The sequence below is a fragment of the Bubalus kerabau genome, chromosome 4 (genome assembly GCF_029407905.1).
Source record: "Bubalus kerabau isolate K-KA32 ecotype Philippines breed swamp buffalo chromosome 4, PCC_UOA_SB_1v2, whole genome shotgun sequence".
NCBI lineage: Eukaryota > Metazoa > Chordata > Mammalia > Artiodactyla > Bovidae > Bubalus > Bubalus kerabau.
In genome coordinates, this window is record NC_073627.1 from 150,596,558 (window position 1) to 150,614,246 (window position 17,689).

The window sequence follows — 17,689 nt, forward strand, 5'->3', positions numbered from 1 at the left end:
CTGCAATTTTAACAACTACAGACAAATCTACAGTCATTCTATAGTTTACATCTTCTGTCACTCTCTTGAGGATGTAAAATGGTTATGAGAAATGAATACTGCATACCATATTAGTAAACAAAGAAATCAGCTATTGCAGCCATCAGCCAAAGGTGAGCTGGTATGCTCTGAAGGAACTCAGAAAGGAGAAGAATACCTGCCATCTAGCAGCCATCAGACTGCAGCCACTCCCCATGGTGAGCCTTGAGGAGACTGGGATATGAAAACACAGAATACTGGGCCCGAACAGCTGAGGTGCTGATCAAAGGAATGATTTCAGTGGGCCCAGACTTCTGTATCTTCCCATACATCTTCCCATCAATTCCTTCACTTTAGATATCTAGCTTTCTTTTATTAATGGTGATCTTTTGACACTTAGACTACCTGCCCTTTGCTGTAAACTCCTATACATCCTGGTGCCTCCCTGCACACCCCCATCACCTCCTCAGAGCAGTTCTCTCAGGGTTACTTGAAATTCTGCCTCCTAGGTTTCAAAGTCCTAAAAATTTTTAGTTGACACTTATTATCCATAGAGAAATAGTTTTCCGTATAGTGCTTTCCTATCTATACAAGCTAGACAGGTTACAACAGAGGACAGAGATAAATAAAAGATACCTAAGAGTTTCTTAGGCAACACCTTTAGATTGTAAATAAAGTAGATACTCGTTTCAAGGTGGCATAATGGTTATGCAACCATGGAGAAAATGTATTGAAAAAAATGCTCATGAAGGAAGGACCTTATACACAAATTAAATAACAACAACCACATGAAGGAAATCAGACTCACGTGAGAGGAATAGCGTTTGTTTTTGACTGTCTTCTGCTTTTCAGGGCCCGAAGTCTATCACCTTGTGTCACTCCACTGATTTCGTCATCATCACTGTACTGTATAAGTAGAGAAACACTGAGCTAATGACTTAAGCTGTACTTATTAAAGCAGTGAAGCACAGCAGCTATATTTATCCATACAGATCATACACAGACACATACAAATATATTCATACTTCAACTTTCTGATGAACTCTAAAATATCTTGCTGCTTTCAAAATAAAGCTATAGGACACATTTCAGGACACCTGAAAGCTGACTTTCACAAAGAACCCAATAGCACTCTTATTATAAAACATTTTGACAGTGAAGAGGCATAATGGGTTTTCAATATTGAAAACACTTTCTTTAAATTTTGCAATCTACTTACCACTACAAAACATATTTAGTATTGCTACCCCCTAAACTCTTGGTTCTTTAAGGTTCCCCATTTGCAAACAAGTGGTCTCCTAAATCAGCTATCATGAAATGGGAAAACATAGGGGAGACGGGGTATCACTAGGTCTATATAAAGAGTTTACTTTACATACCTCTTTTTATCCCAGTGTCTTGTGAGTAAACAAAACATAAACTTTAGTTTTAGGGACACATAACTTTGTTTGAACTATTTTGACTAAAAAGTTCCTATACAGGGCAGTAAGTATAAAAAATATGTGACAATAATCCCTCAGAATGTGCTTTATTTATCTACAGTTTTCTCCACGCCCTAAAACCTTCTCAACAGCACTTAAAGCAATGACAACAGCGTGATGGGGGTGGTTCGATTACCAGTTCAGGTTCTTGCTTGTCTTGATTCTCGACCCCATTGATTGAAATGTCATCCACAGCCAAAAGGAGTTTTGAGACAGCTGCTCTGTGTTTTCCATTCTCCTGACCCCTCAACTTTTGACGGAAATAGTCACCTTCTATCCAGAGGCTTGCCTGTTTCCTACAGCATTTAAGTAACAATATCAAAATACAGCCTTCCAGAAAGAAACATACCAACAACTTTCTCCTACTGCTGCTACCAGGGACTAAGAAAAATTCTAATTCCCATCACCTTCCAGACCCATGAATTCCTGAGGAATTACTGATAGCGCAGTTTGTAAAGAATTCATCTGCAATGCAGGAGACCCCAGTTCGATTCCTGGGTTGGGAAGATCCACTGGAGATGGGACAGGCTACCCACTCTAGAATTCATGGGTTTCTTTTGTGGCTCAGCTGGTAAAGAATCTGCCTGCAATGCAGAAGACCTGAATTCAATCCCTGGGTTGGGAAGATCCCCTGGAGAACGGAAAGGCTACCCACTCCAGTATTCTGGCCTGGAGAATTCCATGGACTATACAGTCCATATGGTCACAAAGAGTCAGACACAACTGAGTGACTCACTTTCACTTCCATCCACTTACATCATCAAAAATTGTTGCTGTGGTCCAATCACCGAGCCAGGTCTGCAGATTCTGACCCAAGCAATGGTCTCGGTTGCTGTCATCCTGTAATGCTTCATGATGTAGCAGGCTATCAAAGTGCCTGTTCGTCCAAGGCCAGCTTAGAAAAGAAACAAACCAGTGAGACCTGGTCTCATCTGCTTCAGAATTTTGTTGGGCAGGTAGAATTTTTTTTTAAAAGCTTCCCAGGATTCTGCTCCCCTCAACAATGCTTCTCATGTTTTGATATAAAGTACAACCAACTAGAGAGCTTTAATTGGTATGTGATGCAGCCTAGAAACAGAGATTCCTAAAATCTCCCACATGATTCTATGTTTAACCAAATCCACTTTCTAAGAGATAATTCTCAGTAACAGTGTTTTATACTCTGGGTTTTCAGTTAATAATACCATCATCTTTCTAAAAATGTAAGCTTAAAATCTTGTACTTTCTCCCTCACCCAACATTTTTTTCTACTCTACTTTTATACATATTTGCACATGGACTTTTCTCCCCAATCTATTCCTGTTGTCCTTCTTTACTCTCATCTAGACTAGTATCATTACCTCCTGTGATGATTAATTCTAAGTGTCAATCTGGCAGGTGTAGTTGGATGAGATTGGTAGATTCTGAGTAAGCTGACTGCCCTCCATACTGTGGGTAGGCCTCATCCAATCAGTTGAAAGTCTGAAAAGAACAAAATATCCACCTCCCAAAGCAGAGACATTGCCAACAAAGGTCTGTATAGTCAAAGCTATGGTTTTTCCAGTAGTCATGTATGGATGTGAGAGTTGGACTATAAAAAAGGCTGAGTGCCAAAGAACTGATGCTTTTGAACTGTAGTGTTGGAGAAGACTCTTGAGAGTCCCTTGGACTGCAAGGAGATCAAACCAGTAATCCTAAAGGAAATCAATCCTGAATATTCATTGGAAGGACTGATGCTAAAGCTGAAGCCACTTGATGTGAAGAGCCGACTCATTAGAATAAGACCCTGATGCTGGCAAAGATTGAAGGCAGGAGAAGAAGAGGGCAACAGAGGACAAGATGGTTAAATGGCATCGCTGATTCAATGGACATGAGTTAGAGCAAGCTCTGGGAGATGGTGAAGGACAGGGAGGCCTGGCATGCTGTAGTCCATGGGGTTGCAAAGAGTCGAACATGACTGAGCAACTGAGTAACAAAGTTAGAGGGAATTTTCTACCAGACAGGCTTTGGACTTCAACTGCACCACTGGCTCTCTTTGGGTCTCCAGTCTGCCAGTCCACACTGCAGCTTTTATACTCACCAGCCTATATATTCCCATAAGCCAGTTCCTTATAATAAATCTCCTTCTCTACATGTACATATCCTACTAGTTCTATTTCTCTGAGAAACTCAAACTAACACAGATTTTGGTACTATGAAGTGGCATACTACTCAAACACTATGTAAAAATGTGGAAGGACTTTGGCATTGGGACTGTAAAGACCAGGAGAGTTTTAAGGCACATAATAGAAAAAACCCAGACTGCCTTGAAGAGACTATTGGTAGGAGGAATATGGACATTAATGGAGATTTCAGTGCAGACTCACGTGGAAACCGAAAGGAAAGCAATTCTTATTAGAAAGTGGCAAAAAACACCCAGAAACCACCTAGCTGAATTGTGCTCTAGTGCTTTGTGGGAGAGAGAACTTCTGAGTGACAGCCTTGGACATTTAACACAGTAGATTTAAATTCATAAGCAAAGTGCTGAAGGTCCAGCCTGGTTTCTCCTGACTGACATGAGAGAGAGAGAGAGAGAGAGAGAGAGATGAATCGTAGAAGTAATAGTTAAGCAAAAAGGAATGACAAACTAAACATTTAGAAAACTCTAGGCCTAGTCAATCTGAAAAAAGAGAGAAAGTGTATTCTGGATACCAAGAGTAAGATTAAAAAATAAATTCCATAACGATACTACCCATGGATTTAATCATGGGTAATTAAAAGCCATCTCAGCAAAAACCAAAAACATTGATATGATTACAGTAGAAGACACACTGACAGTTTGGACTAAAGGGGAGGATGAAACAGGGCTAAATAGGATGAAATAAAGGAAGGCTTTTTTTTTTAGGTTTCAGGGATTCCATAGGACTGGACAACGGAAATGGTTGCAAATAAGGCCCATCCTTCAAGAGAAGGTTAGTATGACTCTAAGGGTGATGCAGAGGTCAGCCTGGTTGCCAATACAACCACAGGCCCAGAGGTCAAGGCTGTCTACTCCTAGTGTCTCATAGGGCTGGGCCTCCTGCATAGTTTCAGTAGGCCAGGCTGCCCCTGCCCATAGCCACAGGGGCAGGGCCACCACCTTGGGCCCAAGGGGATGGTACTGCCATCCCAGTGGACCTGTTGAACAGAGAAAGGAGCTAAAGAGCCTCAAGATCCAATGGCATTTGCTTTGCTAGGATCTGAACTTGCCTGGGACCTGTCACTACTTTCTGATTTCTCTCATTTGGAACAGGAATATCTATCCTATGCTTATTACATTATTTTACTTTATAAGTACATAACTTGTCTGGTTTCAGAAGTTCACAGACAGAGAGGAATTTGCCTCAGGATAAATCATACCTGAAGTGTCAACCATGATTCAGGAGATATTTAGATGAGACTTTACACGTGGAATTGATACTGTAATGGGTTAAGACTTTGGGGACTGTGGGAAAGAGTGAATGCATTTTACCTCAAATGGATACTGGGTGCCCAGAGAACAGAATGTTATGGACTGAACTGTGCCTCCCCAAATCCAGATGTTGAAGTCCTTACCTCCCAATAAGACTGTTTCTGGAAAAAGGGCCTTTGCAGAGGAAATTAAAGTTAAATTAGGTTATGGAGTGAGGGGGGCACCTAATCCAATAAGACTTGTGTCCTTTCTTATAAGAGAGGAAGAGATAGCAGGACTGACTATATAAAGAGGACAAAGAAAAGGCAGCTGGCTATAAGCCAGGAAAAAAGGCCTCACCAGAAATCAGCACCTTCATCTTCAACTTCTGGCCTCTAAAATTGTGAGAAAGTAAGTCTTATGCTCTACTGACTGAGCTAGTCAGGCAACTCGCAATTATAAGAAAATGAATTTTTTGTTGTTTAGTATTCTATTATAGTACTTAGAGCAAATCAATACACTGCCAATGAATCTTCCTTTTCCCTTGATAATCCAACCTTCACACCATCATCAGTTTTCTTCACCAAAGATCTTATCATATCAAATCCTCTTCAGATTTTTAACTGGTCAGCAGTGAACTTCAGAGTTTCCCAACCTCAGCACTATTGACATTTGGAGTGAGATAATTCTTTATTGTGGTGGCTATCCTGTGCATTTCAGCTGAAAATCACCTCAACTGCTTATTATAGTTGGAAAAAAATGAAATAACCAAAGTTGGATTTTGTTTTATTTTTTAGATTCGGCAAAATATGCCTAATATAAACTTTATCATTTGAATGGATTTTTGTTTATGAATCATTTTCCTGATTTCAATTACTTCTCTATGATTCTGTTTAGTTCACTGAGGTTTCTTTTGGGGTAGGTGATACGAAAATTTATTACTATCATGATTTCACCATCAAAACTTATGATCCTTTTAGCCTTTTGTATAACACCAAAAGAGAGACATTGGCTACTTTGACAACCTTACAGCAGATTCCAGGAATGTCACCAACAGCGTGACCTTTGCAACCAAATCCAGCAACCAGAACTTCATCATTTTCCTCAGAAACATTTAAACAAAAAAGGCTGTGATTATTTTGTCATTCTTGATTTGCTAAACCTTATACACTCTCTGATGGCAGAATCTGGCTGTCTGGCTTCAACACCTACTTCTTCTGCCACAATTCCCTTTGCATGAGAAGTGCCTCCAAAAGGACTAGCCTTCGGTCCTAATAGGCTTTCTTGGACTGTCTGTCGTGCTACCTGTGCTGGCCATGGAGCTTCCCAGCAGTATGAAGACTCAACACTTGGCCATCCTGCCGGCGCCACAGACCTAAGCAAAAAAGCTCATGGAGCATTTTTAAGACAATCATTTAAAATTTTTAAATTCAAAGATCTATGTCTCTTTGGGGTCAGTTTCTGGTGATCATTTTAAAATGCAGAGACAGCATCATTGACAAATTAACATTGCTGTGCATTCACTACTACTATGTCCCAAGTATACTTGAGACAAATTATATTCTGTTGGTTGGTGGGCAAAGAGTTCTGTATAAGTCTGTTAGATATAGACGGTTTGTTGTGCCATTCAAGTCCTCTATTTCCTTATCTTCTGTCTGACTGTCCCAACCATTGCTGAAGGTGGGATATTTAAATTTCCAACTATTGCAGTACAACTGTTTTCTCTTTCAAGTCTGTCAATTTTTCCCTCTTATATTTTGAACATCTGTTATTAGGCATGTAAAAAGTTTATAATTGTTTTATATATATATATATATATATATATATATATTCTTGCTCTATTGAAACCTTTGTTAATATATAATGTTCTTGTCTCTTGTATTCTTCTTGATTTAAAGTCTATTTTGTCTGAAAATCACCTCTCTCTTTTGGTTACAATCTACACGAAATTTTTCATCCTTTCATGTTCAACCTCTTTGTGTCTTTGGATCTAAACTTAGTATCTTTTAGGTAGCATATAGCTAGATTATTTTTTTAAGCCATTCTTCCAATTTCTGTCTTTTGATTGCAGCGTTTACAACCAAAGTGACAATAGTAATAGGCTTTATAACCATTCATGTACGTACTTTCACAGAGATTTTAATTTCTTTATACAGCACTGAGTGACTGTCTAGAGTTCTTTCATTTGACCTTTACCATTTCCTGCAAGGCAAGCCTAGTGGCAGCATATTCCCTCAGCTTTTAGTGATCTAGGGATATCTTAAATTCTCCATCATTTTTGAAGGACAGTTGTGCCAGACATAGGATTTATGGTTGACATTCTTTTTCCTTCAGCACTTTAAACATAGCAACCTACTGCCCTCTGGCCTCCAAAGTCTCTGATGAGAAATATACTGATAATCTTACTGGGATCCTTGTATGTCATAAGTTGATTCTCTTATGTTACTTTCAGGGTTCTCTTTGTCTCTGGCTTTACATTGACTGACTGACTGCATCTTGATATAGGTCTGAGTTTTTCATGCTTGGAGTTTGTTGGGCTTTCTGATGTTTACATTCATGTCTTTAATCACATTTGGGAAGTTCTCAGCCATTAATTCTTCAAATAATCTCCCTGCTTCTTTCTCTTGTCCCTTTGGGATTCCCAAAATCCATAGCCTGGCTTACTTCATGGTGTCTCAGAGTTCCCTTAGGCTTGGGTCCCATTTCAGTCTTTTTTGTTGTTGTTGTTCCTCAGACCTAGGGGCTTCCCTGGTGGCTCAGATGGTAAAGCGTCCGCCCGCAATGCGGTAGACCTGGGTTCGATCCCTGGGTTGGGAAGATCCCCTGGATAGGAAATGGCAACCCACTCCAGTATTCTTGCCTGGAGAATCCCATGGACAGAGGACACTGATAGGCTACAGTCCATGGGGTTGCAAAGAGTCAGACACAACTGAGTGACTTCACTTTTACTTTTCTCAGACCTGATCATTTCAATTATTCTGTCTTTAAGTTTGCTGATTCTTCCTTCTGCCCGCTTATGACTGCTTGTGAATCTCATCAGTAAATTTTTCACTTCAGTTCCAGAATTTCCTTTTTCCTTTTAATGCTTTGTCTCTCCTGTTGATATTTTAATTTGATTCATACATTGTTTTCTTGACTTTGTGCACATTTTCTTTTACCTCTTTGAGCACCTTTAAGACAGTTGTTTTAGGAGTTCTCTGGCAGTCCACTGGTTAAGACTCCATGCTTCCACTGCAGGGGGCATAGGTTCAATACCTGATCAGGGATACTCCCATGCCATGTGGCAACAACAACAAAAAAATACAGTTGTTTTAACACCTTTGTCTAATAAGTTCACCCTCTGATCTTTCTTTGGGACAGTTTCCATTGATTCATTTTTTCCTTGGAATGAGCTATCCTTTCATGTTTCTTGGCAGTCCTTGAGATATTTTGGTGAAAACTGAATTTTCAGTGAAAACTGAAAATTTGAATCTGATAATGTGGGAACTCCAGTAATTAGATTTCTTATATGCTCCACGGTTTGCTGTTTAGTTTTTCTTTTCCCCAATGTTGGATTTTTCTTAACAAAAATATATTCCTTGTCTTCTTAGTTGAATAACCAAAAAAGAAAAGTTTAATAAATCCTAGTATATCCACACACTCATTCAATAAATACTTATTAAGTACCAGGCACTGTTCTAGTTACTGAAAATCTAGCTACTTGTTAGAAAACAAAGTTCAAAAGATAAGCTCTTGGAGTTTGCTCTGCTCACTGACATATGCCAGAACCTACCAAAATAGGCGCTGAATAGACATTTAATGAATAAATGAATGTGATAAGCCTTTGTAGGGTTACCGATGAATACAACTTAATTTATTATACTTTCCATATGAAATTGGGGATTTAAAAGCATTCTTTGGGACTTCCCTGGTCATCCAGTAGTTAAGAATCCACTTTCCAATGCAAGGTATGTGGGTTTGATTCCTGGTTGGAGAACTAAGATCCCACATGTCACAGGGCAACCAAGTCCACAAGCCACAACTACTGGGCCTGTGAGCTCCATAGCCTGCACAACACAACTAGAGAACCCACACATAACTAGAGAACCCACACTCCACAACTAGAGAGAAGCCTGCACACTGCAACAGACCTAAAGCAGCCAAAAGAAATAAATAAAGGCATTCTTTATATGTACAGCTTTTTTATGCCAATACCTCAATAAAGTAGTTTTAAGAAAAAAAGCAAACCACAAAAAGAAAAAAAAACACTCTTTAAAACAAAGGCATCTTCATGTGTCCTTGCATATAATCTAAATGAGTATGGTGTGTTTCTATACACACATATATACATGTCCACCACTCTTTAACCAACATTAGAAACATACCTTTACAGTGTACTGCAATGGCACCCTCTGCATTTTCACAAATATCCAGAAATTCTTTAACGATGGCATCAGTAGGGGTGCTGCCATCCGCAAAGAAAAGATCATAGTGATCGAAACCAGCATTTGTAAAGCGTTTGGCATCATACATCCTTTTATTCAGACGAATAACTGTAGTAACGTTGTGATTCTTAAAATATGGAATATAAGCCTCAGGAGAATGCTGATGGTAACCTACATAAAGAAATTCACCAGATGTTGTAAAATGCAGAAAGGAAACAATGGATAACAGTATCACTTGTAACTGCATGGAAACAGTATCTGGACTGGGGATTGAATACCAATTTGATTATAACTATGAAAAAAGAAATTTAAAAATTAAAATCCAGGCAGAATGATGAGATAAAATGTTTAAGAGTACACTTAATTAAGAGAGCAGAGCTTTGGCCTCTTTTAAAAGAAAATACCGGATGGATACTTTTAATAACAAAACTATACTGGTCTCATATTTTTGCATACCACTTTCAAGTCTGGTTCTTGAATGAGGTCCACAGAAGGCAAGAAATCGGTCTGGTATTATCCAATTTAAATCTCCATTTTCTGCTTTCTGCAAAGGGAAGATCACAATTCATTCTTATATTAATCTCCTCTCCAGGTCCCTTTCAATAGTGAGTATCTTAAGGACTTCAAATCCATTTCCTTTAGCACAAAAGCTGTTTACAAATGACCATGAGACAGGAAACTAAAATTTATCCTGTTATGAATACTCTCAGGGAATAGTCAGCCCTCAATATCTGTGGGTTTTGCATCTGTGGATTTGGAAGGCTGACTATGAGATTTGAACACCTGTGGATTCTGATATCAACAGTGGGTCCTGGGACCAATCCCCCATGGATACCAAGAGACTATAGTTAGTTAACTTCTGGTCCTAATAACTTTCAGTTAAACAGCATTTTTTTTTCCTACAATAGTCAGCCTCTGGAAAATACAGCTGACTGCTGCTGCTATCCAGACTATGCCTAAATACTTTATTGTATCCAAGTAAAATCTTATGTAGTTGCTGCTAATCAGTAAGAAAACCAAATTTTCTATCATGAGGGATATGGAAACTTTCCTGTTTTCCTGAATTACTAATTGGCTTCCAATGTGAGCAAATCGTGACTTCTTAAATAAAGAAGAAGAAAAAATCAATCTAGGGTCCTGGTTTATCAATATTTACTTTTTATTTCTATAGAGGCACTTTTCTATCATTTTGCTGCCTATTTAATTAGAGAAATCACTGAACATTTTTTACTAAAATTCACCAGAAAACTTAAAATCAAAAGAATACGGAGATCACATCTAAACTGAAATTTAAAACACTTTACTTCCTGTTATTAAGTCTTTTGGATTGAATTATACAATTATTCTAAGATAAAGTTCAAATTTAATAACAATAGAGATGGCTACAAAAAGACTTAAGCAGAAAGTAGGAGACAGCTGATAGTGGGGAAGGAGAGAACATAGACACAAGTTCCATCAGCTTTACAATTGGAGTATGTTTTCGTCCACCTAAGAATAGGCAAGAAAAAAAAATCAAGAGTTGCCTTAAGATCTATAGGTCAAGCAAGTAACCCAAAACTGATTTACTTGACTTAGTTATAAGTCAAGGGAACTGATGAGCCCATGTTCATTTCAGGCTAAAAGATGTAAGTACAAATGAGGACAAGCATTGCCAGATGTTCTGACTTTGAAGTAAAATCTGAGTTTTAAAATGAGAAATTTGTGATTAGATTTCGTTGAATCACAGGTATCATATACTGTAAGATGCATCCTGAATTCAGAAAAGATAAAACAGGAAAAAATGGGCATCATGGACTCAATGAAAACCACCAATCCAAAATTTCTAAATATAGAGATTAAGGGCTTCCCTGGTGGCTCAGCTGGTAAAGAATCAGCCTGCAATGCAGGAGACCTGGGTTCGATCCCTGGGTTGGGAAGATCCCCTTCTGAAGAAGGGAATGGTTACCCACTCCAGTGGCCTGGAGAACTCCATGGACTCACAGAGTCGGACATGACTGAGCGACTTTCACTTTCACAGAAACTAAACAAAGCTACCACAAGGGTCTGTAGCTACTTAACAGTTCCCTGTGTCTCAATGCAATTTCTAAGTAAATGACATTTGTTGGTGACCCTACTACTCCACAGCAATGCTGCAATTGCTGCATTGGTGAGAAGGAAGCTAATCAGCACTTATAATTACTCCTTAGTAAAAAACAACTAACACTGAGGGAACACTAACTGGTGTTTTTATTAGTTTTGCTTATCTAAAAAGAGAAAGTATATTTTATTTTAAATGTTTAATTTTGATAAAGTGAAAGTTGCTCAATTTTCATAAGGGGAAGTACAAAAAATGGTGTTAATAATTCAACTATATTCAGTAATTAAGATGGTAAATGTATATTGTACTTTATAAACATATAGCTATTAGAGACGTAAATGCAGAGTTGGCCTAATGAATCACACAATATGCTTTTACATCTTTGGTACATCACAATAATGATCAGCTGCTGCTGCTGCTAAGTCACTTCAGTTGTGTCCGACTCTGTGTGACCCCCTAGACGGCAGCCCACCAGGCTCCCCCGTCCCTGGGATTCTCCAGGCAAGAATACTGGAGTGGGTTGCCATTTCCTTCTCCAATGCATGAAAGTGAAAAGTGAAAGTGAAGTTGCTCAGTCGTGTCCGACTCTTCGAGACCCCATGAACTGCAGCCCACCAGGCTCCTCCGTCCATGGGATTTTCCAGGCAAGAGTACTGGAGTGGGTTGCCATTGCCTTCTCTGATAATGATCAGCAGTACCTATTAACCCAATTCATCAAGAAAATAGTTCAATTATACCTAGGGGTTTAAAATAATAGCTACTTTAGAAATTGTGAAAGAATAGTTATCTGAGGATTTAAGGTGCTGCTGAATAGAGTGCTGTCTGTGGAATCACTCTATTATTAGTGAGACTGTCTGCTCAAGATATCTATAGCAGGATAGGAAAAAAAACAAAAACAAACCAAGATTCCACAAGTATTCTTGGCTGAAAAAGACATTTAACATAACATCTTACTCATTATCTACTTGGAGGGTAGAATGGGAGAAGCAAATTACTCTTTCTTTAAAAAAAATACACTACCTTAAAAAAACATAAAGGACATCTGTGGTTTTGCCTGTCTCTCTCCTCTCTGTGTACCACCCTTCTTTTTGGTCTGTATGATTTGATAGGGCTGACCCAATTTCAGCTCCTGGGATGACCAAAGTATTCTGCACCCGCTCATCCACTACCCTCACCAAAACCACAGCTTGGTTCGGGGGCAGAGACATGATCTAAGCCAAGCCAATGAGAGGAACCGGTGAGTCTCCTGCTGGAGCTATGAACATTCTTTTCCAGTAAGCTAAGTAAATCAAAAGGGTAAATCAAAGCTGTTGGCAGCCATCTTTATCCAATGGACATTATTGTTAGTTAACTTTTGGTCCTAATAACTGTCATTTAATAGCTTTTTTTTGGGGGGGGGGGGTGGCTACAATAGTCAGCCTTTGGAAAATAGAGCTGACTGCTGCTGCTATTCAAACTATACCTAAGTAATTCGGTTATTTTACCCAGGAAAATTCTTATATAGTTGCTGCTTGTAAGTAAGAACTGGGGAGAACTGGCCTTGGAACAAAACTGGTTTCAGCTCAATTTCTGGTAAGTGTTTGAATACCTGAATCTGGGTAACATGAAGTTACCCTTGCTCCTGGACATTTTGCTTATGTAAACCAATAAATTTCCCCATTTTATTTAAGCCATTTGTGTTTACTTTTTGTAATCTGCATCCAAAAATGTCTTGACTTCATATAAACAAAAGGTTCTGACAAAAATACGTGTTTTCCAGAGGTAATTAGATATATACTGGCTATTCATTTCATCAGATCCTATGCTAAGGATTTCATAAACATTATCTCATTTAATTCACTCTATAAAAGTCATCAATACTTAAAAAATTTTTTTAACTAAAAATTAAAGAAAAATGCCTAGGAGCACACTCACTCACTCCAAAAGGATGTAACAAGTGCAAAAAATCAATAAGAACTAGGACTGCAGAAACAGGAGTAAGAGAAAGATGACTTTATATACATCTAAATTGTTCAATTAAAAAAAAAAGAATATTACTTCTGGAAGTAAAACATATATAAAAGAGAGTTAAAAACAATATCCTTGAAAACTTACTTCATAGTATTCATATTCATCCAGGTTAAATGAGTTGAAATTAAAGAAGCCATACTGCATTGCCTAAAATCCAAAGGAAAGCTTTTAAGAATAAAGATGCAAATAAGGAAACAATTTTCAATACAAATTCTTAACAGTAAGTATCCGAAGGCACCCTTGAAAAGCACTGTATTTAGATTATGTTCCCTGGAATAGCTTTCAAAGGAGGTGAACTATGTCTTTTAAATGCTTCTATCATCAGAAACATCAGTTACAACAATATATATTTTAATGAGATTTTCTTTTTCATTTTTCTTCATTAATCATCCTATCCATGCAGGATCTAAATTATCAAGCCTTCAAAGTAATCCTACTAGTTTATTAGATGAACACCATTCAGGCTTCAAATATAATGCATAACCCAATGGTTGCTAAACAAATAATAACAAAGGAAAGAAACCATGGGTTAGTTTATATCAAACAAATCTCACACTTTATACATATCTTCACTTGCAAATTCTTCTGAACAGTCTTGAATTAAAAGATTAGTATTTCCTATACTAAAGACAGCCCTGAGACCAACACTAAAATTCAAATTTTTTGAGGGAAAAAACTTTTTTCAATAAGGAAAAAATGCATGAATTTTCCTTTCTGTAGCCTCACTCTGAGTTGCAGTAAGAAGAGTACGCTAAGCAAAGTAAGCAGAGTAACTATTTTCTGAGACAAGGACAATCTGGTGGCTTCTGACAATCGTTCTCCCTGCTTACTAAGACAGACAGTATGTAAGTAACAATTCTTGCTCAAGAAGTTATTCTTGGTTGAAAAGGGGTGATTCTGCAAAACCAGTCTGCAAAATATAAACTATTGAAATATGAATGAGAAATAAGGCTACAATACCAAACAACAACAAAAATTGTATTTTATAAAATATAGTTGTTTAAATCCTAATTCCAAGACCAAATCTAAGATGAATTTTCTTTTGAATTTGAAACAATATATATCATATTTAGATTAGAGCTGTTCCTAACAGAATGATACAATAAAAAGTCATCAGTCTGCAGGGGATTTCTAGTCTTTGAATTTCATAAGGAGATCTTATTAGAGTAGTATTTTTTTAAAAAATAGCACTAAAATCAAGATATAATTATTATATTTATAAATATTTCAAACAATAATATTCAAAATCAGTCACAAATAAAAATCTTTAAGTGGAAAAATCAGAAGCTGTTGTCTCAAAAAAATTAAAATGCAGTATGAAAAAAGAAATCTTTGATCTATAGTTACAGCTGATTAAACTTTGTATATAATATCTGATTTAAAAAAGCACGAAGTCAATGTTATAACAGATCATCGCCAAAGCCCTCCTAAGTGTTTCCTCTTTTTTTTTTTTTTTTTCAAATATATATGGTTGCGGAACTGGAGAGAAGGGAGTCCTAGGATCCTAGGATCAAGGACAAGTATGCCTGCCTGCATTGGCAACTTCCTAGGGTCCAACTGGCAGGACTGTAACTGTAACTGGGAGGGGTCATTTATACCTATTGTCCCTCCACCTCCTGATGGCATCCTCTGCCCATTAAGTGCCTAAATTGAGGCCTCGTGGAACTATCTCAGTGTGTGGCAACCTCCATCAGCTCCTTATAGCACAGAGTCACTGGACTCAAATCCCCAAAATTAAGGTCCATCCTCACTGCCTTATTACAGGACAAAAGGTATACTAATTAACCTCTGAATCTATGCACTAACTACGTCTCTCAGCTTAACCCATAAAATTTCTGTCAAAATTCTCAGAAAGCCACCATGTTTCATCATACAAGACAGTAAACTTGGGTTCCTTCTCCCTCTGAAAATACAAGTCATACAAAACTTTAGATGTTGTTGAAAGGTTATTTGATCCAAGGGCTACTGATTAACAATTCTAGTTTCCTGCACTGTCCTGATATTCAAAAATAACACTGGAGGGAGTGAGTGTTATAACCAGGGTCTGCTGTATCACCTGACTCCAGGGGACCCTATTCATTTAGAATGTGATAGGAAGCTATCCCCTGAAGTCAAAGACAGCAAGTAGCCCTCGTTATAAAACACAGGAGTTATTTTTAAACAGCTTTGAGAAAGCAGTAATGACCTACTTAGTTCTTTATATAAAAGCTAGTAACAAACTAATGGGCTATTCAAATACTTCTTTTGAACTAGAAATTGAATTATTGAAGATACAAAAACAAAGTGTTTAACAGTGTGTTACAGAAATATCTGTTGTAAACAGAATTGCTGGCAATCAGACTCATAAAATACATAAATCAAAAAGAATTCAGAAACCAGTAATCTATTTACTTTTTGTTTTTCTTTGACATCACAACGCATTCAAAACCAATTCTGAATTTAGAACCTAATTACATAACTGTTTCTTCACGTCTCCTGTGTTCAAGTGGCTTTTCCCCCAACTCACACAGAGACGCACTCAGATTCAGAATAATCTGTTTTCTAGTTTAGTTGTCATTCTAAAGTTGGCAGGGAAATGGGACACCTCTGACATCATACACATCTTAGGAGGTCTTTGGAGAAGGCCTGTCTTCCTTGCACTGTATTTAAGTTCTCCAGCACAACAACAGGCTCATCCTATGAGTCACTTACCTTCTTTACTGCATAAAAACAGTCAAGAAGTGTAATGAAGAAATTGCAACTTCCATAGGCAGCATCTCTGAAATTCCAAAAGTATTGAAGTACATAGCTCAGTTAATTTTCTGTACACTTATCTCAAGACAAAGTTGAAAATCAAACACATATTCAGTTTCAAAAGAAAAAAAAAGAATTCTTGCCTTTTGGTTTTTAAATAAAGGATAAGCCACTGTTATACATTTCACTGTACCTCCCACCTATTCCAGTGGATATTGTTTTATAGATGGGGATCAATAATGACCACATTCTAAATGTCAAATGATCTCTCTACATTGTCTTGGCTTTAATAGTTCAGCTTCAAAAGTTCCTTTTTGAGTTCAACTTCTCAATAGTATGTACTCCTCCTCTCAAAAAGACATTTGAATTTGTTCTTCAAATACCATGTCAAATTGTTAGCAGGAAAGACTGCTTTTTGATTCTGTACATACATGTTGTGTGTGTGCATATCTACACCCACGTAGCAAAAAAATTTGGAGATCAAGATAGTATTTGAAATAACAGGTGCAAGCTAAAGAGTATTTTGCTTCTCTCATTATGCTTTTATGACTTTTAACAATTTAACTGAATAATTTTTTTCTGGTTCCAAGGACAAGAGTACCAATAAAACCACAGAAACGAAAGAGTCAACTGCTGTTACTAGAGTCGCTCTACACTTGGGAAAAGTGCTTTAACGGCTAGATAGTTAGCCCCACGCAATACTGTATCAATACCTATCAGTAATCTTACTACAAGATTAGTGACACAAGTCTCAGTATCAGTTAAGACTTGGTCCAGAAAAATAAGGTACTCCTCCATTCCCACCTGCTTCTCCCTTTTGTCTCCCTTGAGTCATTTCATTACAAAGTGAAAATTTTAAGAATTAAGCAAGATAAAAATTAATTATGACCATTCTAGGCATGCCAAACAATTATGCCTAATCAGAATGGTACTTATTTGGTCCTTATGTGGAACCAGGTTGTTACTGGAGCTATAATTAATTGCCTGCCTTGGTTGGGTTTTCACACAGTACTTTACTTACCTGAAAAATCAAACTGTACATTTAAAATGTTTAATTTTTGTACAAACTTTTAAGAATATAGACTACTATATTAACATTAAAGAAAAGGGTATCCTTTTTAGCTAAGACAGCTTTAGATATTACTGTCTGAATTCATTAGAATTATTGCAGTATATGTTAGCCTTCTTGAGGACTGGACACAAGGCCTTACAACACGCCATTTGTGTTCTATAAGCTTCTGAGTTTAAAAGCTGATCTTCCAGAAGCTAGAAAAGGCTTCAATGTGACCAAGAAAATGATCTTTACTGGTAATATTCAGGAAGGAGAAAAACAGAATGACCTGCAGCTTTAGTTCTCAGGGCATGCTCCCTGGGCAAGCAGCAGCAACATCAACCTCACTTGTTAGAAATTTAATTCTCAACCTCTACACCAGACCTGTGAGTCAGAGTTCTAGGGGTGAGGCTGGGTCCTCCAGGAGTTTAAGAACCACTGACTTACATGATTACACATAATGTTCTGTACAAATAACTGTTCTATGGAATAAGGAATGTTTTTTAG

At 37.6% G+C, this 17,689-nt stretch overlaps 1 protein-coding gene across 19 annotated transcripts in view; it reads right to left on the reverse strand.

Moving 5' to 3' along the window:
• Positions 1 to 17,689, reverse strand: part of CDC14B (cell division cycle 14B) — a 128,189-nt gene that overhangs the window by 17,202 nt on the left and 93,298 nt on the right. For all 19 annotated transcript variants that reach the window (XR_008713792.1, XR_008713790.1, XR_008713791.1 and 16 more), the window contains 7 exons: positions 16,090 to 16,156; positions 13,483 to 13,545; positions 9,768 to 9,855; positions 9,252 to 9,482; positions 2,256 to 2,394; positions 1,636 to 1,795; positions 827 to 924 (listed from right to left, as the gene is read on the reverse strand). Coding sequence is in view for 16 of the 19 variants with exons in the window: in XM_055579017.1 (XP_055434992.1) it covers positions 827 to 924; positions 1,636 to 1,795; positions 2,256 to 2,394; positions 9,252 to 9,482; positions 9,768 to 9,855; positions 13,483 to 13,545; positions 16,090 to 16,156 (846 nt within the window). In the remaining 3 variants the exon portion in view is untranslated. The remainder of the gene's footprint in view (positions 1 to 826; positions 925 to 1,635; positions 1,796 to 2,255; positions 2,395 to 9,251; positions 9,483 to 9,767; positions 9,856 to 13,482; positions 13,546 to 16,089; positions 16,157 to 17,689) is intronic.